This window comes from Suncus etruscus, chromosome 3, assembly GCF_024139225.1.
Source record: "Suncus etruscus isolate mSunEtr1 chromosome 3, mSunEtr1.pri.cur, whole genome shotgun sequence".
Taxonomy (NCBI): Eukaryota; Metazoa; Chordata; class Mammalia; order Eulipotyphla; family Soricidae; genus Suncus; species Suncus etruscus.
Window position 1 is genome coordinate 135,254,656 of NC_064850.1, and position 25,794 is coordinate 135,280,449.

A 25,794-nucleotide genomic window follows, 5' to 3' on the forward strand; every position below is an offset into this window, starting at 1 on the left:
TGAGGCATTGATAATTGTCATATTAGCTTCATAAACTTGTATATTCAGCTCCTTCAAAATGTGTGGATGTTTTTATTTTTCCTTTTTGGGAGGACACACCACGCAGTGCTCTTGTTGGGCAGGGCTTATTCATGGGCTTGGGCGTGACATTGGGGATGCTGGGGATTGGACTTGTGTCATACATGCACAAGCCCTGCCTGCTGTCCTCTCTCTCCGGCCCAGTTGTTATTTTCATTATTATTTATTTTGGTTTTTGGGCCACAACCGGTGGTGCTCAAGAGTTACTCCTGGCTCTATGCTCAGAAATCACTCCTGGCAGGCTTGGAGGTCCATAGGGGATGTCCGAGACCAAACCTTAGTCTTGGGTTGTCCACGTACAAGGCAAACACCCTACCCACTGTGCTATCACTCCGGCCCAGCTAGTATTTTTTTTTGGGGGGGGGGTCTGGGATTACTCTTGGCAGGCACGGGGACCATATGGAATACCGGGATTCGAACCCCCATCTGTCCTGGATCAGCTGCTTGCAAGGCAAGCACACTACTGCTCACTGTGCTCTCTCTCCAAACCCCAGCCAATATTTAAGCCATTTACTTCTCCCTCTTTTGGATGTCCATTATTCTTAACCTTATGCTGTATTTTTCAGGGGCTCACACTGGGGACTCAGATTTCTCTGCCTCTGTGCTTCAGATGCTACTCTGTTCTTTGACCCCTTAAGTTTCCTACACAGTTGTTTTTTCCTCCAATAGCACCCCGTCCCACCCACCCACATCCACACCTATGCACACTTGCAGTTTTGAGTAGTGCTGGACTGGCCCTGTGCTGCAAGACAAAGGGAACTGGAGGAAAATCCATTAGGTAATTCTTAGAAATAATCAAGAACTACTAGCAATTTTCTCATGGAACAGCTAAAAATAGTGAATAAAACAGCTGTTGAGGGTGAAATATTCATATGGTAAACTTAGACTAAAAACTAAAAATTCAAGAATTAAATCTTTCCAAATTTAAATCAGCAATATTTGACCTGAAAAAGAAATGGGGCATGGCATAAACCACACTGTAGAATGCAGCATTGGGCTACATTATCAATCACTCTGGTCCCGATTTTATTAATTCTTTATAGACAATGAATACAAGATCTGAATAGACTTAGTGAAGTTTATTTACTGAAGAAAATGCCTTTAACAAAATGGTATCTGTCACCAGTGGAATTCTTGTTTACAAAGTCAGAGATTTCATGCTGTAGTGATCACACTACCTGAAATTCCAGGCGAAGAGATTGAGAGTAAGGTCTTCAGCCCTGCCCTCATCAAAACATACTCAGGTTTCCCAGTGGGCAAGATGAACGAACTTGACTCTTGGGTCAGACCCATCCCAGACACAGCACTTCAACAGTGCATGATGGAAAGGACCCAGCCTCCTGCCTGGTGTGCCAGCTCTCTGCCAGTGGGCCTGGCTGCTCTTGTGGCTCTGGCTGCTCTAAATCTTCCCAGCACAGTAAGAAAAATACAATGAAGAATAATTAGGGGTGGAGGTGGAGTGGAGGGCAAACAGAAAAATAAAAAGCAGAAGCACAACAGGTGGAGAGATTTACAGGTGTGGTCACAAGTGGCTGCTTCCGTTTCAATCCTCAGCATCATATGTGGTCTCCCCTCCCATCAATGCCCTTGGTCTGACCCAAATTCCATAAACCCTCAAGCCAACACATATACACAGAAACCACAAAGTTGTGCTCCAGTTTATTCCCAGGTTCAACTCTCCCTCTGTTCAGTAAGCCAGAGGATTAATTCTGAAGACGCTGCTTGCTTGGTTTTGCATTGCTGAGCTTTCTCCAGCTCCCCCTTTCTGTTCTGGCTCCTGGAATCATGCAGAGAAGCATGCCCATACAAGGGAAAGGCCATTTCTTCCCTGTAGGACTTTGAAACACAGCCACATCCTCAAACTCTGATCTCTCCTAAGTGGAGTCTTCAGTATACTGAGGCCTGGAGATTACTTTTGTGTCTCCTGACGCTCAACAGCACATGGGATCTAAGAGGTTTCCTTTGTCCTAATCAGATTCCCAGATTCCACTACGTCAGGCAGGAGAATGCTCCCAATTGAGAGAAATCTGGGCCAACAAGTGGAGAAGATATGGAAGCCCAGTGTTCCTGGTGCCCAGCAATAACTAGATTCAGTGTCACAGCAGTGTCTCCAAGCCTTAGGGACAAAGGTAATAACACAAAGGAGACTCTGCCAAGCCTTGTATTCAGCAAGGGGAGGCTGTACGCTTGTGACAGGCTCAGTTCAGTGAGGGACGCAGAAAACATTTTCTCTGGATGAGGACAACAAAGGGTCTAATCCTGTGAACTGGAGGAGCCTTGGGTGGCTGAGGGTCTGGGGAGGCCTCGAGACCAAGAGTCTGGGGAGGTGGCTCTGGTTGAAGACATGTTCCCCTTCAGTGTAGCTATTCCCAGGTTCCCAGACATCAGAGAGAATCGATGGAGATCAATGGCCCAAAGTTTTGTAACTAGGATACCAAACTGCCACTTCCTTCACTTTCCCACTGTGCCACAGAGAGCCCAAGGGCTCGTAGGCCTGGAGACAAACCTGGTATGTATGCGCAAGGCCCCATGAACCTAGCACCGGCTTTTGATTTTGATGCCAGGGATTCGAGATGTCTTGGTTCCTCAAACAGCCCACAGGAGCGGCCGTATGGCTGTTCTGCAAGGAAGAGCTGACTGAGCAGCAGCATCCACCGTCCCTGTGTATTATGGGAAACACAGAGATAGCATTTGCCTTGCATGTGGCTGACCTGGGTTCAATTCCCGGTGTCCCATCTAGTTCCCCGAGCCCTGACAGAAATGACAATTTCTGAGTGCAGAGTGAGGAGTAACCCCTGAGCACTGCCGGGTGTGAACAAAACCAAAATCAAAAAAACACCAAAACCAACAACAAAAAACCCCAACCAAACCTCCCCCAAACTCTTGTACTATGTCTCTGGCCATAAACTTGAGTTCATTATCCCCAACTGTACAATTATAACTGCTTTAAAGAAATGCAGCTCTAATAACTCATAAAACTAAAATGTGGGGCAGAGTACAGTACAATTAAATAGTGAAAATACATCTCAAAAATGAGACTAAATTCAATCACAAGGCCCACCATCCTACTCCACTGGTGTCTGCTATGGCATCACGTACCTCTCCAGGTCAAGACCATCATCCATCAGACCCTGCTTTCTCTCTTGCTCACCAGCACCACCTCCCTACTGCCCACAACATCCACCTCACAGCTGTTGGCTCATGTTCTGTTGCCCGTGGAATCCAGCTACCTGCCCTTGAGAGTTCACACGATGTCTGGGTGATGATGCAAGAACAGAAACTGAAGGCTGCTCCGTATGAGCCTGTACACCTAGAAACCTGACAGCTTTACCCCATACCTGCTGCCCTGCGTGGCTCCCACACAGCAAGACAAACTCAAGAGAAGCACCAAGAGGGAAGCAGACAAGCCAAGGCCTTACAGCCTGGCCCTTGAGAATGAAGAGTGGTCACGGCACACAATGCATGGCTACAAAAGCAATTCTACAAAGTCTCTCATTGCCTGGGGTGGGGGCAGATTTCCTTGTGCCCCACATTACAGGTGAGACAGGTAGTGAAGTGTGGATGGCAAGTCTAAGGACACCGGTAGATTTCAAAGAAATCATTAAACTAGTTAAAAGATAAGTACTTTAATCTAGGTTCCCCATTTTATACTAAATCATCGATACAGTCACAAATTGCATTTATTTGCAGACATCTAGAAAACAATCAAAAGTGTATATATCTCTCTATAGATCTTATTAATAAATTTTATTTGGACAAGAGATGTTGTGCCAGACAGTTTTTGAACAGCATGATTAACGACTGCAACACTCCCAAGAGCGGTTGCAGAAATGGACAGTAAGTGAAGAAAAAGCTGCACCTCAGGGCCGATCATGATCCAGTTAAAAGCGCCTGACAGGAAGTGTACGTGCTAATGCGTTTCCATAGGTCATGACCAGCATGAAAACAATCAGGACACATATACTCAGCAAACATTCTGTAAATGTGGACAGCAATATGCTGCATTTAAGAGTTAAAATCAGGTTCTACTTTAGTGTTAGCATCAAGCCCTTAGGAGAAATTAAAAAAAAAATCTCCTTTCCCATTTATGTATGTCAAAAACTATTCACACGTAGCTGGGCAGGGCAGGGCTGGGCAGCTGGCCAAGGAACCCAATAGTCCTCGGCTGCCTGAAAACGGTCGGGACTAACACTGAAGCTCTTTCCCATCCTGGGCCCAGCCGCTCCGGCCGCTGAGAACTCCATCTACTACGGGGGTGGGAGTAAAAACCAGGAGAAAGCAATGCAGGTCTCCGGGAATCTCAGCCCTTCCGTACGGAAAATGTTCCGCCAAATCAAGTTTCACTCAGTCAGGAAGACGGAAGGATTTAAGGCTTCGGTGACAATGACAATCCTCTGAGAAATTATTTTCCCTTACAGTCAAGATAAGATAATAGTGTTTACTGTACTTTCTCTTGACTCTGAAAATCCCTGGTGTCTGTGGAGGCGAACTTGCGCCTACAACTGAGTCTGCAAGAAAGAAAGGTCCCTCCTCCTCCCAAGGCTGTCCTGGCCACATGGATGAGCCCAGGCCACTCCTTCGACTCCCTGGGAAGCAGGAGAGACCACAGCGGGGGCTTTCTAGTAGGTTGAGGAAGCTGTGCTCATGGCATCTTCAGAGATTTTGGTGCTGGCAGGGTGGATGCTTGCAAAGTATTTGACATCGCTGTCACGATCCATCTGAAGAGCCATGATGGTCTGTTCAACAGCTTCCTGATGGCAGCTGGCTGAGGCCAAGAAATAATCTGGAGAAGAAAAGGTGACAAGTAAGAGTGTGCCCAAGCCGAAGGTTAAAGGTTTTCAGGTATCAGGAAATATGGTGTTTCTATAAATGTAGCAGAAACTCTGCCAAACTATAGCCTAACTGATGTTACATGAAAAAAAATCCAAACATTTTGAAAATCCCAAGATTCAATCATTTTTATAACAAATTAAATCTTGTAAAAAATCAATATTTGTGGGAAGCTCCCCCCAGCTAGGGAGACCCCGTCCAAAGACGCAGCCCGCGCGAGCAGTTTGGCTCTGCCCCAGGGGACTTCCTTCCGTGCTGCTCAGGTAGGGAGACCCCCGCCCAAACACGCTGCCTGCGCGAGTAGCCTGGCCCCGCCCCCGGCGACTTGCTGAAGCTCCCCCCAGCTAGGGAGACCCCGTCCAAAGACGCAGCCCGCGCGAGCAGTTTGGCTCTGCCCCAGGGGACTTCCTTCCGTGCTGCTCAGGTAGGGAGACCCCCGCCCAAACACGCTGCCTGTGCGAGTAGCCTGGCCCCGCCCCCGGCGACTTGCTGAAGCTCCCCCCAGCTAGGGAGACCCCGTCCAAAGACGCAGCCCGCGTGAACCACGCGAACGCTATCGCGTTCGCGCGAATATAGCTTAACACAACTTATAGGTATAGCCAGTTCAGGCCTAACACCAAAATTTCTTAAATAATCAAGAACCCATAAAATTGGGAAAAAAAAAAAGGTGGGCATTCAGAGACCTCTGTGCCCCACAGTCTGCGTGCTTCTCCCTAAAGTGAGTGCAGTGCCCAGAGGCCACTCCACCTGGGGCATAGGGATCCCCGCATCCACGACCCCCCCACACCAGTGCCCAGAAAGAGTGCATTCCCCTGGGACCATTCCACGTGGGTGTATTCCAAAGCATACCAATAGACGCAAAGAAATATGGGGAAATCAAAGAGAACCCTAACATCTGAAAATACAGAGACAGACCCTATCAAGTTTCCAAGTCCGCCAAAACGCACAGATCCATGGGAAGGTGACCTAAAAGCAGCAATGAGGAAGGAAATGCAAGAATTAATAAAACAAATGAAAGAAACCTTAGCTACCGAGTATAAGAAATCTATGGATGAACGAATCAGCCAAATTGAAGAAGAAATGTTAAAGAACATGAGAGAGTCCATACAAAAAGAAATGAAGGAATTAAAAGACAAAGTAACAAGCCTTACAAGCAGAAACACAGAGTTAGAGAGACACATTGAAGAACTCGAAGGAAAACTGCAAACAAAAAATGATCAAGAAACCAACAAAGAAATAAAAGGCAAAGCACTGGAAGGAAAAGTCCAGTATCTAATGAACAAGGACAAAAGAAACAATCTAAGAATTGTGGGTATACCAGAAGGGGAGGAAATAGGGAAAGGGGAAGAACAGGTAGTCAGAGAGATAATAGCAGAGAACTTCCCCTCCCTCTGGAAAGAAACCTCAATGCCAATCCAGGAAGTGAAAAGAGTCCCTAATAAAATAGACCCTAATAAAACAACTCCAAGACATATAGTAATCCAAATGGCAAAAAATAAAGAGAAAGAGGAACTCCTTAAAGCAATAAGAGAGAAAAAAAAATCTCAAGTACAAAGGTAGGGACATAAGAATCAAACCAGATCTCCCATTCGAAATAATTCAAGCAAGACGACAGTGGAATGACATATTTAAACGACTGAAAGAAAGAAACTTCCAACCTAGGGTCCAATACCCAGCAAAATTATCATTCATATGGGAGGATAGACTAAAAACATTCTCAAACAAGAACGAGCTTGAACTATTTGTGCAAACTAAACCAATCCTAAATGACCTGCTCAGAGATGAATTACACAATCCAAACCCCCGATTGTAACAAAAACCACCCTACACAACACAACTGCACAACAGTCATCTCTCTCAATAATCTCCCTAAATGTTAATGGACTAAACTCCCAATTAAAAGACACATAGTAGAGAACTGGATTAGGAAAAATAAACCAGACTTCTGCTGTCTACAAGAAACACACCTACAACTACAGGATAAGCACAGGCTTAGAATAAAAGGATGGAAAGTAATTATTCAGGCCAATGGAAAACAAAAAAGAGCAGGGACAGCCATTCTTATATCAGACCAAATTGCATTCAACATCAAGAAAGTGATCAGAGACAAAGAGGGCCACTACTTACTGATCAGGGGAACATTAGATCAAGAAACACTAACCCTGGTCAATATCTATGCACCTAATGTAGAGTCAGCAACATATGTGAGGCAACTGCTCGTAAACCTGGAGAAACACATGAAGGGAAATGTGATAGTAGTAGGGGACCTCAATACTCCACTATCACCACTGGACAGATCCACCAAACAGAAAAATAGCAAAGAAATAAGAGCTCTAAATGAAAAATTAGAAGATTTGGGGCTAATAGACTTATATAGAGCCCTACATCCCCAGAAAGCAGAATACACATTCTTCTCAAGTCCACATGGAACCTTCTCCAGAATAGACAATGTCTTAGGATACAAAGCCAACCTATATAAGACCACAAAGGTAAGGATCATTAGAAGTACCCTTTCAGATCACTATGCAACAGAACTCAAAATTGACGTCAAGAAGAAGCAATGGAGAAAAACTAATACCTGGAGATTAAACAACATGCTGCTCAACAACAGCTGGATCAAAGAACAACTCAAGGAAGAAATAAAAAGATTCCTTGAGACAAATGACAACGAAGAGACAACATGTCAAAATCTGTGGGACACAGCAAAAGCAGTAATTAGGGGGAAACTCATAGCAATACAGGCCTATGTCAAGAAGCAGGAAAATAACAAAACCAACAGTTTAAAAGATCACCTCAAAGAATTGGAACAACAGCAACAGAGAAATCCAACCACAACCAGACGGCAAGAAATAATAAAAACCAGAGCAGAAATAAACAACATCGAAACCAAGAAAACAATACAAAAAATCAATGAGACCAGAAGTTGGTTTTTTGAAAAAATAAACAAGATAGACAAACTGCTGGCAAAACTCACCAAAAAAAAGAGGGAAAACACCCAAATCAATAGGATCACTAATGAAAGGGGAGAGATTACAACAGAACCCCAAGAAATACAACATATCATGAGATCATATTATGAACAACTATACTCCACCAGGCTAGAGAACCCAGAAGAAATCGACAGATTCTTGGAAAAAAACCCTCTTCCAAGACTGGAAACGGAAGATCTAGAAAGCCTAAACAGACCAATCACCTCAGAGGAAATTGAAGATGTAATTAAAAAACTCCCTAAGAACAAAAGCCCAGGTCCAGATGGATTTACAGGTGAATTCTATCAAGCTTTCCAAGAAGACTTACTACCACTTCTCCATAGGCTCTTCCAAACCATAGAAAAAACAGGAATCCTCCCTAACTCCTTCTATGAGGCAAATATCACACTCGTTCCCAAAGATGGCAAAGACATCACCAAGAAAGAAAACTACAGACCAATCTCACTAATGAACATAGATGCAAAGATACTCAACAAAATCTTAGCAAACCGAATCCAGCACTTTATAAAAAAGATAATACATCATGACCAGGTGGGATTTATACCAGGAATGCAAGGTTGGTTCAACATACGCAAATCAATCAACATTATACATCACATCAACAACAAGAAAGATAAAAACCACATGATCGTATCAATCGATGCAGAGAAGGCATTTGACAAAATCCAGCACCCTTTCATGTTAAAGACACTCAGTAAAATAGGCTTAGAAGGAACCTTCCTCAAGATAGTTACAGCTATCTATGAAAAGCCAACAGCCAACATTATACTTAATGGTGAGAAACTAGAAACATTCCCACTAAGGTCAGGAACTAGGCAAGGCTGTCCACTCTCTCCACTCCTATTCAATATAACCTTAGAAGTCCTAGCAATAGCAATCCGACAAGAGAAGGGAATCAAAGGAATCCAAATTGGGAAAGAGGAACACAAACTATCTCTATTTGCAGACGATATGATGATTTACATTGAAAACCCTAAACAGTCCACAGTAAAACTCCTAGAAACAATTAACCAATACAGCAAAGTGGCTGGATACAAAGTCAACACACAAAAGACAGTAGCGTTTCTATATACAAATCACGAAGTCGAGGAGAGAGAGATTAAAAATACAATTCCATTTAAAATAGTATCAAAAAATATCAGGTACCTAGGAATCAACCTTACAAGGGAAGTGAAAGACCTATACCAGGAAAACTTCAAAACACTTCAGAAAGAAATTGAAGAAGATCTAAAGAAATGGAAGAACATCCCATGCTCATGGATAGGTAGAATTAACATAGTCAAAATGACTATCCTACCCAAACTTCTATATAGATTTAATGCAATCCCTATCCAAATCCAGACACCATTCTTTAAAGAAATAGAACAATCAATCACAAAATTCATCTGGAACCACAAAAGACCCAGGATAGCCAAACAAATACTGAAAAACAAGAAGCTGGGTGGCATCTCCTTACCTAACTTGAAACTATACTATAAAGCCATAGTAATCAAAACAGCATGGTACTGGAACAGAGACAGGACCTCAGACCAGTGGGTCAGAACAGAATTCCCTGACATAAACCCCCAGATATACAGCCAACTAATATTCGATAAAAGAGGCAAGAACCTGAAATGGAACAAAGAAAGTCTATTCAACAAATGGTGTTGGTACAACTGGAAAACCACATGTACAAAAGTGAAGATCAACCCATACCTCACCCCTTATACAAAAGTCAACTCAAAATGGATCAAAGACCTTGAAATCAGACCCGAATCTATAAAGTTTATTGAGAATAAAATAGGCAGAACACTCGAAGACCTATATATCAAAAAGGTCTTCGAGAATGGAGCACCATTGGCAAGAACTTTAACAACAAACATAAACAAATGGGACTACATCAAACTAAAAAGCTTCTGCATGGCGAAAGAAACCCTACTTAACGCAAGAAGACAGTTAACAGAATGGGAAAAAATCTTTTCACTCGACATATCAGATAAAGGGCTGATATCTAGAACATACAAAGCACTCAGAAAGCTGAGCCCCCCAAAACCGAATAAAGCCATAAAAAAATGGGGAGATGAAATGAATAGACACTTCTCTGAGGAAGACAAAAGGATGGCCAACAAACACATGAAAACATGTTCACCTTCACTCATCATCAGAGAGATCCAAATCAAGACAACAATGAGATACCACCTGACACCAGTGAGGATGGCTCACATTAAAAATAATGGGAACAATCTCTGTTGGCGGGGATGCGGTATGAAAGGAACTCTCATACACTGCTGGTGGGAATGCCCCCTTGTCCAACACCTATGGAGAACAATCTGGAGAGTACTCAAAGAACTCAGAATTGAGCTGCCATTTGACCCAGCAATTGCTCTCCTAGGTATATACCCCCAAGTGGGAAGGACATTCATTCCAAAATATATGTGCACCCCACTATTTATCGCAGCACTCAGTGTAATAGCCAAGTCTTGGAACCAACCTCGATGTCCAACAACAGATGAATGGATCATTAAGATGTGGTATATATACACAATGGAATATTACACGGCAGTCAGAAATGATACAATCACAGACTTTGCAGCAACATGGATGGACCTAGATCATATTATATTAAACAAAGTAAGTCAGAAGACAAAAGAGAAACACAGAATGGTAGCACTATTCTGAAGCACCCAGAACACACATCTTATACACAACTGATACTCAACAATCAAATAACACGGTTTAACAGGGTAGAAACTCTAAACACTGCAATAGTCAACATATACTCAGGAGCAGTCCCCAAAGTACTTGAAAAAGGAACAACGCAAACTCTTGACTACACATTATTCCACAAAGAAAGCAGCAACACCAAAAACTGCACCGTAGAGAGAATAGGTATGTAATCAACCTTCCACGACAAAGGTCCACAACAATCATTTAGAGATAGTATTCAGGAACACAGGTAAAGAACACCACGGAAAATCACTGTCTGCAATGGAATCATCCCATAACACTACATTTTATTGTCTTTATGTTATAATATTTAAAATAACCTCTCAGCTTTTATATCCACAGGCATCCTTGAATACAAATGGCGGATAAACTAAGATGGCAGCGCGGAATACCACATGAGATACCATACCTAGCTTGCAATATGAGATGGCCCCGAGAAAACTCTTTAACATACATTTTATCTCTAGGTTACACCTTCTTTTAGGAACTGAAGCACGTGACCAGTCAGACCACCAAAGCAGTAACCGAGACGTACAGACTTAAACTACACGCTCTATTCTGTGAACAAATTCAGGCAAACTAGCATTCCCCTGCTATTCTCTCCTCTCTTCTCACTGCTTTCTTTTTTATTTTCTATCTTCTTTTTTTTTCTTCTCTTCTTTATTTTTTCTTTTTCTCTTTTCTACTCTTCTCTTTACTTTTTTCCATTTATCTTCTCCCTTTCCTTCTAAAGTATTTTCTCTTTTCTCCCTTCCTACCCCTTCCATATACCTTCCCCTTTTCCCCCTCTGGAAATCCAACTATCCCTTCACCCCTCAATCCCATACAGACCTCCCGCCATATTAAAACTCTCCACCCTCAGTCCTTAATCTATTAGGCATCAAGATTGACCTCCTACCCCAACGAACCATTACCCAGCACCCAGTCGAGAGGACACCCAGTCAAACCCACATCTCGTCTCCTGCATGAAAAGGCAGCCAACTCCCCTGCGGATCCATGCTGCGAGGCCCTCCCCACCAACTCCCCCTAACGTGGACTGTTACCTGAAACCGGACTTAGGTCTAAAAGTATCCTCAATGCAAGAACCCTTCCAGGACCTCCCTGCCACAAATCTTTTGCCACTCTGAAGAAGATCTGGGGATGGGATGGAAAGATGCCTGGGGACCCACACACCACAAGAAAAACCAAAAAGACAATGGGAAAACCTGTATTTCCAACATAAGCATAAGAACTGTATCACACCACCTCTTTACCCGCTTTTCCCCAAATGTAAGATAGTCATATGCATCACTTTGGCCCTTTAAATACTTTGCTACCTCATTTAAAAAAAATCTGGCCTACATATACATATGTAAGCACATACATTTTTGATACCTATTTTTTTTATTTATTATTTTTTCATCTTTTTTTTTTTGGGTATGTAACCTGTTTCTGTTTTCCCCTTTTGACCACCCCCAAATGCACCAACAATATAAGGTAGCACCATTTCCCCCTGCAAAGGCACACTAAAATAAAGGGAGATTCTTACATATATATATATATATATATATATATCAAAAAAAAAGAGAGCTCTTATCTATTAGAGATAGGAACTCATAGTTGTTTACAATAGAGGGATATCTCCTACCTTGAAAATATGTCATGTGGAATTAACTTAGACCTCAGGTGTTTAGATACCATCAATCCAGCCTTGAACCCTGGATCCCAGACACAGGAACGGCACAGTCCTTCACAACTGCTACAGGAAACAAATCCCACCCGGGACAGCCGCAATACTGCGAGGCCACCAACAAATGCCAGCTCTAATATGACATCCTGACAACGAAGAAAATGGGAACAACTTGACCTAAGTGAAGGTTATCCAACCTTTCTAGCTAACGACAAGACAAAATCAGAAGACTTGTCATCCTTTGGAAGGCCCAAAAGCCAAGATTTCGAGTTACAGATGACTGCTGCTAGAACCATGACCAGACTGTATACAGCTTGGGACCAATAAAAAAGCCCTAACCTAGGGTTTGAACTACGATCTGCACAATGAACATGATCCCCAGATTCAAAGGTCTGGCAGAGACCATTGTAATGGAAGGGGGCTTCTGGAAGCACAAAGAAAGACACTGTCCTAGGTGCCATCCTAGCTTCAGTGCAAAGACCAAGATCACCAACCACAGAAGATGAATTAAAATGACAATGATGGAACAGAACTTCTAGAAACACAAAGACTGACTTCATCATAACTCCCACCGCAGGATCTGTGCAGATACTGAGATCCCTAGTCACAGAGGCCTGATAGTATCACCCAGGACAGAGCAGAGGTCTTACAAACACCACAAAAGCACCACCAGGAGAGTAAATGATCCTGAACAGAGTCTATAGTTGATCCCATGACAATACACTCCAAGGGCGGAGAAACCCCATATCTCTTAGGCCAAGTGAATTCCTTTTCGAATGACCCCAATATTTACTGTGCCTGGGCAGGAGGGAAAAAAAAAGCACAAATCATTATTTTTATATATATATATATATATATTATATTATTTTCATTTATTATTATTATTTTTATTTACCCATCTATTTTTGGTCAATTTCTCTGTTTGGGTGTGATAATTGAAGTTGTCCCCAGTTATACTTATTCTTTCTCTTCCTTTCTGTTCTTCCTTTGTATGCTATGCCATGTTTCCTATATCAAGACCATGACATTTTTTGTTTGTTTGTTTGCTTGTTTTGTGTTTATTTTTGTGGGTTTTTATTTTTTTTTGTTTTTTTTGTTTGTTTTGTTTTGTTTTGTTTTGTTTTTGGTGCTTGTGCTTATTGTTGGAGCCCTCACGGGATATTTGACACTTCTTTTTGTACTGGTGGAATGTTTCACCTTTTTTCTCTCCTTCATTTCTCAAACCGATGTTGAAAACCTCTGGAAGAATTCCACTTATTTTCGGCGTATTAGACTTTTACCCCAGTTTATTACTTTTCTCTCCTTTAAACAAAACCACGTAACTTGAACTAGCTAGTCCCGCCCCCCCAATTAGAGGGGGAAACAAGGGAGACACCAGGACCAAAGAGGTGCAAGACTACTATGCAGTAGGCTAGATACAGAGGAGACCACACATCCTAGCTACCCTGGGGGTGAGGGAAGAGGATATGGGTGGTAGGACAAAAACGGAGGTGTAGGGAGGACAATTTGGTGATGGGAATTCCCCCTGATTTTATGTAAATATGTACCTAAAATATCATTGTCAACAATATGTAAGCCACTATGATCAAAAATAAATAAAAAAAAATGTAAAAAAAAAAAAATGTAAAAAAAAAACAAAACAAAAAAACTAGGTTACAAATTACACAATGTATGGTCATTATTATAAAATGTAGTATTTCACCTCACAATAAATTCTAAAATTTAAAAAAAAAAAAAATCAATATTTGTGTAAGATATATAAAACTGATTAAGCATAAAATATTAACATGTTTTTAACACAATAACTTAACCTGTATTAATAAATGGACTATGTTTTTAGTTTTAGAGCCACACCTGGCAGGGGACAGGAGTTATTCCTGGCTCTGCACTCAGGAATTACTCCTGGCTAGCTTAGGGACCATATGGGATGTCAGGGATCAAACTTTGGTCAACTGCATGCAAGGCAAGTGTCCTATCTGATGAACTATCTTTCTGGCCCTGATAATAAATTATTAAAACTTTACATTATATGTAAACCTTATACACAACGCCATGTCCGCATACCAGGAAACAAACCTATGTTTTCATGCAGGCATGATATAAACTCTTATCACTCACCCACATATTTGGCAGCTAAAATTTTTGATATGTTACATTATAGACTTCTATTACTTCAATAAATGGAAAAACACTCCTAAATACCAACTGCACATTCATACCCAAAAAAATCCCAAAAATCTTCTCTATTTAATTAGAATTTCTATTTAAAAAAAATGAGATTTCAAACAGTAATATTCATGTATCCACATTCTAAAATGTCTATTATAAACTTCTTTTTGTGCCTTCCAACAGTTCATTAATTCATGCCTTCAACAGGTATTTATTATGCTTTCAGGGGATTTTATTATGAATAAAGGCATAAATCCAGTGAACTTTATAATCCGAAAACAAACCATGAGATATGTCTTACCAAAGAACAAAAAGGAGAAAATGAAAAATGCTACTGGACCCCAAACTGCAGTAAAAGATAAAAAGTAGAGTATATCAAAGGCCATAATTTTTAGTCATAAGTGATTTCTTTTTTTTGTTTGTTTGTTTTGGGGCCACACCCGGTAATGCTCAGGGGTTACTCCTGGCTATGCGCTCAGAAATCGCTCCTGGCTTGGGGGACCATATGGGACACTGGGGGGATCGAACCGCGGTCCTTCCTAGGCTAGTGCAGACAAGGCAGGCACCTTACCTCTAGTGCCACTGCGCCAGCCCCAGTGATTTCAATTTATAAAATAAATTTAAGTTTTAAATTTTATTTAAAAAATTAAGTACAGGGTTGGAGAGATAGCACAGTGGTAGGGCGTTTGCCTTGCCTTGCATGTGGCTGACCCAGGATATGGCATCTCATATGGTCTCCCTTGTCTGTAAGGAGCAATTTCTGAGTGCAGAGCCAGGAGTAACCCCTGAGAGCCACCGGGTGTGACCCCAAAACAAAACAGAAAGTACAACTGAAGGTGCCAATCAAAACTGCTTTTTCTCATCATTCAATATTTTGTGTTCTGAGAGAACAGCTTCTACTACAATCTTCCACCAGATCATTCTTATGAACACAGCCAACTTCTGCTCAGTCATCCACTCAGGTAGTCTCTTCCTCACAACTCCCTCTCCTAAGCGTCAATTACCCACCTTTCTCTAGTAGAGTTTGCCTTAACGTCTTGGCAAGGAGCACTCTAACATTTGGAACCCTATCATTTGCTAAGGTTAGCAAATGTGGCATCAGATACACGGCAAACTGGTCCATGGGAAGGCAATCATCTTCAATGACAGTCTGGCAAAAGAACGACCGCGTTTGATTAGTTCATTCTAGTTTATCAAGCCATATTACTAACAAATCTTCAAGAACTAAAGTACTACCAATTTATTATTGATTTGGGGAACACCCAGGGGTGCTTAGGGGCTTACTTTTGGTTCTGTGCTCTGGGATCACTTCTGGCAAGCTCAAGGGATTGTATGTGGTACTGAGAATTGAACCCAGGTTAGCTGCATGCAAGGCAAATAGTCCACCTGCTGTACTCATTATTGTATAGTCCTACTTATTGCTCTTTTAAATAAATATTCTAGGTACTTGGAATAAAAATTAAAAACAACATATTTAAGTGCATAAACATGCACACCACAGGGTTTTTTGGCTACAGAGACCTGGGGTCCTGGTTTAGTCACCTTGGACTGTGAGCGACAGAATTCAATTGCCCTCTAGTGGAGAGCATTGGGAATGGCGGTTTCATAAATGGTGGGCCTGATTTGAGAGCAGCTAGAGTAAGCCTGTAAGGGGACCCTCTTAAATCCAGAACAAAGCTCTTTTCTTTCTCAATTTTTCCTATTTTTGGCCACTTCAGCAGCGCTACTCCTAGCTCTTGGGACCATGTGATGTTCCACTATGTAAAGTATGAACTCTAACTCTTTGGGCAATCTCCTGGCTCCAAAGTGCTGTTCTTCAGGCTAGGTAAACAGTTAAAGTTCTAAACAGTTCTAAACAAGTACAGGTGTCTCAAGTGACAAGCCCATGTTTACCTGACAGACGAAGACAAAGGCTTGCCGACCAGACCACTTAGGACATCTACCAAAATTTTCTACAAGTTCATTGATAAGGTCTACTCCAAATGTGGGAGGTGTGGCCATGTGCAGCTTCTTCACCATCTCACTGACCTGAGGGAACAACAGAGCAGTAAGGAGAAAACCCTCTTCACTGAATTTCCTCGATAGGATTCAGTGGCTCAATACCCAATAAAGTAGTTTAACACATACCAACTTGTAGGAAATCCAACGAACAGAAGAAACTTTGTCTGCACACAGATTCAGAGCAATGGGACGTAAATAGTCATAAACATCTCTGGGGCTATATAATTCTAGAAGTAAAATCAGCTGTCTATGAAATGAAGCACAAAAAATAAAAATACCATTAAAATAAAAAAATAAGGCAATGGAAAACAGACAAATCAATCATTTGAATACTGATACTGGACATGGGCAACTTTTAAGACAACACATACCAGACCAGTGATTAACGAGGGCTCCCATGCAGTAGCCTCAAACCTGTGTCCTAGAAACACACCTAAGCCTCAACTCTAGCAGATCTTCCCTGGGCGTGTGAAATTGTCTCTCTGGTCACAACCACTGGAACATCTTTTTTCTCATATGCTTGTCTAGAAATCACTGAGAAACCTCAATCTCCAAATCAAGCCTATAACTAAGAGAGCTAAACTTTCAGGGGCCTGCAGTAAGGCCCTTGTGTGGCTTCTCACAATATGAAGTGTTTGTGTTCAACATGAACCGACCATTGTCACACTCTCTGGGCTAAAGTGACAGGAGCACTGACCGGCACCCTTGAAGAGGCACCTAGAGCAGGATTGACTTCTGATTTCTAAGTTTATGTTTAAATTCATCCACATTTGTAATCATAGGAAGTGAACTATAAACATGACTTTAAATTTAGCAGCAATGGTAAATATTATGAATATATGTAAATATAGCCCTTCAAAGAGAGACACAAAGTGACTGACTCTACTGACACGACAAACTGGCCTTCCCCTGGCCACTCCCAAGAGAGCCAGGGTCAGGAAACTGGATGAAGGCCAAATCTGCAGGATGACTAGCCCTTAGAAGATAGCAGTGGAAGCTTCACACCCCCTCAAGTTTTCTTTAGTTCAAACCTAAAGTCTCTGGTGATGGTGCAGAGCAGCTTGACTATCCAGGGGCATCTTCCAGTTCCCACCCCCAAGTGCAACTTGGAAGGTATAACTGGAAGGTGAAGAAGCTCTTATACCTATGCATGAGAGACAATAAATTTGAGCCAAGACCTCAAACAGGAACTATGAAAAGCTCTAGCACCTGGGGTCTCTTAAAGACTGAGAATGAACCAGAGGAATATTTTCCCCCTTTCCAACACCAAGAGTCCTAACAGTCACGTTCTGGGAAGGGACAAGAATGGGAATGGAAACTGCTCAAAGCCAAAGTGAAACAGAGACTGGAAAACGCCCCACTCCCATCCCAGCTCGCCCCTTCAGCAAGAGGCAGTGACAGTCCCAAAGCTAGATGTCAAGCTGACTGCACTAAGTGGGCAAGGGGTGAGGGTGTGTGGCGGAAGGAGCAGCAGCAACCGTATTTCTTCTCTATTTCTTCTCCCTCCTTCAAAAGGAGGTCTAAAGTTACATAAACCATCATTTATAAACAGGCAATAACCTTGAATGGGCATTTCTCCAGAAAACAAATACAAATGGCTGGTAAGGACATAGAAAGTCATTAACCAATAACAATTATAAAGAAAATGTAAATTAAAAACATGAGATTAATTTACATCATGATGATAACAGCTATAATTCAAATAGCGCAAAACAGAATATATGCTGGCAAGAAAGTGGAGAAGGCAGGACACTATTCTGATGCAAAGAAAGCCTGGTAGTCTCTCAAGTTAAATGCAGAACTAGTAAACCTACATCAAAACCCCTAATATTTGGATTACAAAACTGAGCTTGCTGGGAGAAACTGGAGCTGGGAGAGCCCTGGGGACACACTCTTGTTAAAAAAGCATAATTTATAATACTGTAAAAAGAGCACCACTAAACTTTAATAAAATCAACAGTTCTTATTAAAAAGAAAGAACCGACAACAATGGAGATAGCAGAGGCTTCAAAAGCTGCAGGACAGTGGCTCTGAGCGCTGAGCATTTGCATTTCATCCTCAGTGCCAGTCCTTCCCCCTCCATACTGACAATAAATATTACAATTAAATAAAAATGTACACATGAACATTCACTCACCAAAAACTCAAAGTGGGAAAACAACTCAAATGCTCATTGATAAATTAGTAAACGCAATGAAATACTATGTATTTAAAAAAATGAAGTCATAAAGTACTGTTAAATGCTACAGCGTAAGTATATACATCTAATCATATGAAACGTCCAGACTATGACAATCTGGATCTAGATTAACAGCTGACGGTGGGTTAGGTGAGGGAAGTATGAGGACAGATTATATAACAGACATGCACTGGGGTTTCCTTTTATAATGATGGATTGTTCTAAGAGATAGGTATAAATTAGGCCACACAACATTGTGACCATACTAAATGTCACTAGAGGCAAGTTTTTCTTTTAAAAGGGTAAAGTCATAAGAAAAAAAACTGAGAAATTTCTCTGGCAGCAAGACATTAAAAGAAACATTAAACAAGTAAGACACGGGGCTGGCGACAATCGAGGGGCGGAGGCACAAGCCTTACATAGAAATGGCTACCCGAGGCAGATCTCTAGCTCCGCAAGATCCCCGAGTCACAGGGTACAGCCAACAGTGCAGGGCCGGTGCAGCACCACGTCCTCAAGCTGGGCACTGAACTGCCTCTTGAGCACTGCTTCAGAGCCTCCCCCTTCCCAGAAGAAAGGATGATAGGAATATTTGAGTCTTCACAAAGCAATAAAGAAATCCAGAAAGGGTCAAGTGGAGTAGGTTGATTATCCAAAACAATCTCTGTCACTGTTGTTGAACTTACTCAGCCAGTTCAGCTCGAAAGCGCCAATTTCTACTATTATCCGTCACCAAAAACTCCTGAAGTTGATAAAGGTATTCTCTTCTTTTATCAATATGAAGAAGCTGAAGAAAATAAAGGTATTTACTACAGCAATGCATAGATTTTATTTTACTAGACTGCTTCAAACAATTATAGGAGATAGGGTTAGTTCTTCCAGTGGAGATGTAGAGATTCATTTAATGTTTTAGGAACTGGTAAACTCATTCTCCCCTGAGAATCCCAATTTACTTTCAAAAGTTGTTCATTTCCATGTTTCTCTTGAACCTGATTGTACCCTCAGCTCAACTCACCAGTACTTAGCACTTACCACTGCATTCCTGGCACTGGTCTCAAGGAAATCTGGGAGAAACCAGCCATAGCACATGTGAACCAATGGATGGATGGCACCATAATGGCACAAAGTGAGTTTAGCTCAATAAGAGGTTTTTTTGGGGGGGGAGTAAAAAAAAAAAAAAAAACAGAAAAAATGTACTCCAATATTGATCCTATAAATATTTAAATAGGTCTATAGCCAACAAGAAAGGTAGAAACTAAACTGATGTAATTAGGAACCAACTGAGCTGTGTATCAAATAATGACACAGAAAACAAAGTCTGAACTTGAATTCAATACCATGACCACACTATTTCATGGCATATATTGGGGGGGGGGGGGTGTTTAAGGGAAATAGGCTACTACACCCTCGGGTTTTCACAAGGCTTACTCCTGCTTTCTTGCTGAGGGATCACTCCTGACAGGCTCAGGGTACTGAACTAAAGCCAGGTTGGATGCACGAAAGGCAAGCACCTGACCTGCTATGCTATTTTCTAGTTCCTAGGATATATTCCAATAAACAGAAAGTGTTAAAAGCAATCTTGGAACATCAACTAGACTGATGGTGGAGTAATTATAAAAGTCTCATTTATGTTGTAAAATTGTGCAAGTGAGACTAAATAATGGTAACAGAAAGATTTTACCATGAGAAAAAAAGTGAAGTTAAGAAGAAATGATTCTAGACTGAAATCAAAACATCAATATAAATTCATTAAAAACACCCCTTAAGGGCCTGGTGAGATAGCACAGCGGCGTTTGCCTTGCAAGCAGCCGATCCAGGACCAAAGGTGGTTGGTTCGAATCCCGGTGTCCCATATGGTCCCCCGTGCCTGCCAGGAGCTATTTCTGAGCAGACAGCCAGGAGTAACCCCTGAGCACCACCGGGTGTGACCCAAAAACCAAAAACAAAACAAAACAAAAAAAAACACCCCTTAAACAAACAAACAACAACAACAAAAAACAAAAAGAAACCCCACTCCTTTGCAACTACTGAAGCCCCGAGAAGGCTAGAAAGATTCACCCCAGCCCAGATCTGTGACTCTAATCACTCTCTTCAATCAAGGTCCAGGAGATGGGGCTGGAGAGATGGCATGGCTAGAAGGGCACTTGTCCTAGACATGGCCAGGGTCCAATCTCTGGCACCCCCAAATGGTTCCCTGAACCAAGAGTGATCCTTGAGCTAAAAGCCAGAAGACCTGAGAACCACTGGGTGTGGTCCCAACCCCCTCTCTAAAATAATACCCAGCTATTAGCCCAAAACAAGGTGTTCCCCCATCTTTCTTTCTGCTAAATCTCCTTTGATATGCAAAAGTACATGTGGATAACTATAACCTGCACCACCCTGGTGGACTTTGTTCTGGGATAATAAAGAAAAATCAGTTTCGGTTTGGTGCTCAGAGGTGGAGACAACACCAGGAGGGAGAAGCCACTGACCCCAAGACTCTCCCGATTAGACTGTTTATTACTAGTCCTTTGCCACTACCTTGCTTCTTTAGGCCTGGCCTGTCTGCCTGAGGATTGGAGATAAAGTGTGTGGAAAGATCTCACAACTCATGGTATTTTATTTTACATCTCTCCAATTTTTTTGGGGGGGGGGGGTTTTGGGCCACACCCGGCGGTGCTCAGGGGTTACTCCTGGCTGTCTGTTCAGAAATAGCTCCTGGCAGGCCCGGGGGACCCTATGGGACACCGGGATTTGAACCAACCACCTTTGGTCCTGGATCGGCTGCTTGCAAGGCAAACGCCGCTGTGCTATCTCTCTGGGCCCCCAATTTTTTTTTTTTTAAGTTTAAAAAGACCAGGAGAAACAGAGAACTCCAAAAAAATGGATGATACAGCAAATAGCTTTAGAGCAAGAGAGAGAGTATAGCAAGTAAGGTGCTTGCCTTGCATGTTGACCAACCCGAATTCAATCCCCAAATGGTCCTCAGAGCCTGCCAGGAGTGATCCTTGAATGCAGTCAGGAATAATCCCTGACCACTTCTAAGTGTGAATTCCAAACACACAAAATAAAGAAAACAGCTTTTTTTTTTTTTTTTTTTTTTTTTTTTTTTTTGGTTTTTGGGTCACACCTGGCAGTGCTCAGGGGTTATTCCTGGCTCCAGGCTCAGAAATTGCTCCTGGCAGGCACAGGGGACCATATGGGGCGCCGGGATTCGAACCGATGACCTCCTGCATGAAAGGCAAACGCCTTACCTCCATGCTATCTCTCCGGCCCCAGAAAACAGCTTTAATGAATCCTTAAACTGAGTTCAGACCAGAGACATAGTACAGTGGGGTTAAGGAGCTTGCTTGGCATAACCTGGTGCTAATTCCTAGCACAACACACAGTCCTTCCATGATTCCAACATGAGTTAGTCATGAATACAGAGCCCTGAGCACTGCTGGGTATGACCCCATACCCAAAAAGCAACAACAAAAAAATGACAGATTTGGATTCCCATTATAGTAAATAAAAAAGTAATCCTAGACTCCACACTAATACCTAAAAAACTTGCACAAAAAGAGGGAGGAAGGGGCCAGAGTGGTGGCGCAAATGGTAAAGCATCTGCCTTGCATGTGCTACTTTAGGACAGACCGTGGTTTGAATCTCCGGCGTCCCATATGATCCCCAAGCCAGGACCGATTTCAGGAGCGATTTCTGATTTCTGCACAGCCAGGAGTAACCCCTGATCGCTGTCACCAGTTGTGGCCCCACCCCCCCACCCCCCAAAAAAAGGAAAACAAAAGAGAGAGGAAAAGGCAAAGTTTATCTTTTCATGAAAATACCAATAGAGACGGCAAGACAGAAAAAGATCATTACTTAAACCAATCACAGTTCAACTGATTTGGCTAAGAACCAATGTACAAGTACTTTGCAAGATGCAAAGCACTTGGTGAAAGACTGCAATCTGCATCCATGGAGTCTGAAAGGGGGAGATCATCTGTCTCTGAAAAGGGGAGCTGACATTAGCATGGCCAGAGAAATGAGCATCTTTGACATGAAAATATGTCAGCCAGCTGTGAACCAACATTTTCAGAAGAACACCTGCAGAGACATTTATTTCTGCAAAAACCGCAAACAACAAAACTAAAACAAAAAAACCTGGAATATCACTGTGTTCTAAAACTCAGACAAATTCACATTGTGGAATGGTATTCTGCATAACAACTAGTTTCTTTGGTTTCTGGGTCACACCCAGTGGTGCTCAGAGGTTACTCCTGGCTCTGCACTCAGATATCGCTCCAGGCAGGCTCAGGGATCATAAGGAATGCCGGGAATCAAACCAGGGTCTGTCCTGGGTTGGCTGTGTGCAAGACAAATGCCGTACTGCTATGCTATCGTTGTCCCCCTCCCCAACTATTTTCTTAACTTCAAAAGAGCCAATGATAATGAGAAGACACCAGAGAAACTAGACTTAAGATTTAAGAATTTAGATTTAAGAGCTCTAATGAAATAGGACATTTAAAAAAATTAATTTTATTTAGTTTGTCTTTTTTTGCCACACTTGGCAGTGCTCAGAATTTACTTCTGGCTCTGCAGTCAGGAACCACACTCCTGACAGATCTTGAGGTATACAATACGGATGCTGGGGATCAAACTCCAGTTGGCCAAATGTAAGGCAAGTGTCCTACCTGCTGTACTATCTCTCTGGCCTCGAGACAGGCCATTTAGACTAAAAAAAAAAAAAAAAAATTATTACACTCTGGGGAGACTTTGAATTGAGGGAAATCAAATTAACATCGAAAGGTTAATTCATGAGAGTTCAATTTGCACAAAATAAGACCAGGTGTCTGTATTTTTTTTAAGCAGCACCTCAAACATTAGGTCTATTAGGTCTCTAGGAATTTCTAGACTAGAGTGTGAGAAGCTGCAGTTTTCCAGAAGTTTCGATCTGTGCATCATTATGTTTACCTGAGACTTCCCCACAACCCTGCCTCACAAGGAGGAGGAAAGGAAAACTTTCAGACTCCTAAAATACTACAGAAACCTGAGAAACTTCCTAACTTTTTTACATATATTTAATTTATTTAATCTTTTTGGAGGAGCTTTCCAAACAGGGCTTGTGGGCTGTGGGCCACTCCCAGTGATGGCTGATGTTTATTTCATGCTTGGGTCCCAGCAGAGAGGACACCAGACACACACCTGGTAATGTGTGGGAACCAGTGACTGGGAGGGAAGTCAGGTCCAGTGTGTGCCTGCACTTTGACCCTGGAGGGGGAATCAAATAGAGCATCTCCTGCTGGCCTCCCAATGGGTGCCCACTGCTCCTCCCAATATCACTTGGAGGAACCGAGCATTTGGCTAGGGGTGGTCCCTCCGAACTGTCTGCTATGCCCACCCAAAGTTGTACGGACAGTTGTAATTATAACTGAAAAAGCTCATAATAAAATTTGACAATTACTTTTAAATAAAAATTAAAGTGACACCAGCTAAACTGATAAAGAAAAAAACCCACCAGGGCTATTTCCTTTTTCTTTCTTTATTCTTTCTTTGTGGTTTCTGGGCCACACCCTGTGGCACTCAGGGATTACTCCTGACTGTGTGCTCAGAAATCACTCCTGGCTCGAGGGACTATATGGGACACCAGGAATCAAACCCAGGTTCATCCTGGGTCAGCTGTATGCAAGGCAAATGCCCTACCACTGTGATATCTCTCCAGCCCCTCTATTTCTTTTTCAAGTTATACCTTACCAGTAACTCATAGCCACATTTTTTTTTCTTTTTTCTTTTTTTTTTTTTTTGGTTTTTGGGCCACACCCGTTTGACGCTCAGGGGTTACTCCTGGCTATGTGTTCAGAAATCGCCCCTGGCTTGGGGGGACCATATGGGACGCCGGGGGATCGAACCTCGGTCCTTCCTTGGCTAGCGCTTGCAAGGCAGACACCTTACCTCCAGCGCCACCTACCCGGCCCCCACATTTTTTTTTTCATTTTTGTTTTCTTCTTTTTCAGGAGGGAGGGAAGAAACAGAGAAGGGAGAGAATAAGGGGACAGAAGAGAGACAAAAAGGATGGAAGAGATATAGACAGAGAGGAGAAAGAGAACATGGCTACATATTTTAAATACAGAACATAAAGAAATCTATACAGATATTTAGTGAGAGCAGAGAATAAAAATCTTTATACCTAGTGAGGCGGTTTGGTATTTAAAATTTTGTACAAAAGAAAGAAAAAGTTACCTTCAGGAAATCATGCAAGTGTTTAAGGATGCCTATCCTGACTTCATCGAGGTCTTTTAAAAATCCATTGAAGATTGGAACCAGATCTGCAGCTGTCAGCTGGTCTCCAAGAATGACTGCAAGCTCATGGATGGAGAAAGCTAAAGTTCTTCTGACTTTCCACTGCAGAAAGAAAAATACTCATATTAGTATAAGTACAAAGTACTTAGATTTAAATCTTTTACATAGAATATGAAAGCAAGGGGCCGGCGTGATGGTGCTAGAGGTAAGGTGTCTGCCTTGCCAGTGCTAGCCTTGGATGGACCTTGGTTCAATCCCCCGGCGTCCCAGATGGCCCCCCAAGCCAGGAGCGACTTCTGAGTGCATAGCCAGGAGTAACCCAAGCGTTACCGGGTGTGGCCTAAAACACAAAAAAAGGGGGGGGGGGCGCGGAGAGATAGCATGGAGGTAGGGCATTTGCCTTTCATGCAGAAGGATGGTGGTTCGAATCCCGGTATCCCATATGGTCCCCAGAGCCTGCCAGGAGCAATTTCTGAGCATAGAGCTAGGAGTAACCCCTGAGCACGGCCAGGTGTGACCCAAAAACCAAAAACCAAAAAAAAAGTGTATCTGGATTAGTCACAATAAAATTAATCACAAAAGTAAAATAGAATAGTAAGGAATAAACAACATAAATTTTGGTTTATTTGGTTTTGGGGCCATACCCAGAAGCACTCACGGGTGACTCCTTGCCCTGTGCTCAGAAATCACTCCTGGCAGGCTCGGGGGAACATATGGGATGCTGGGGATGGAACCCGGGTTGGTTGCTTGCAAGGCAAACAAATACTCTAACCCCTGTACTATCAGTCCAGCCCCTAAACAGTTTAATCTTATTTTGTTGTTATTTCTGGGCCCTATGCTTCTGGCTTGGGATGCTTGTGTCTAAGGCCTAAGGGCCACTATTGTTAATGATTTTTTTCAAGCTACAGTGTGGC

The 25,794-nt window shown here is 42.3% G+C and overlaps 1 protein-coding gene across 1 annotated transcript in view; it reads right to left on the reverse strand.

Annotated features, from left to right (window-relative positions):
• Nucleotides 1-3,688: 3,688 nt before the first annotated feature.
• The window catches only part of PPP4R1 (protein phosphatase 4 regulatory subunit 1), a 74,599-nt gene continuing 52,493 nt past the window's right edge, over nt 3,689-25,794 (reverse strand). Inside the window, exons 15-20 of the mRNA XM_049770018.1 lie at nt 24,821-24,982; nt 19,309-19,409; nt 16,570-16,690; nt 16,336-16,470; nt 15,451-15,592; nt 3,689-4,861 (exon numbers count right to left, since the gene is read on the reverse strand). Of these exons, the coding sequence (XP_049625975.1) occupies nt 4,698-4,861; nt 15,451-15,592; nt 16,336-16,470; nt 16,570-16,690; nt 19,309-19,409; nt 24,821-24,982 (825 nt within the window). The 3' untranslated portion in view covers nt 3,689-4,697. The remainder of the gene's footprint in view (nt 4,862-15,450; nt 15,593-16,335; nt 16,471-16,569; nt 16,691-19,308; nt 19,410-24,820; nt 24,983-25,794) is intronic.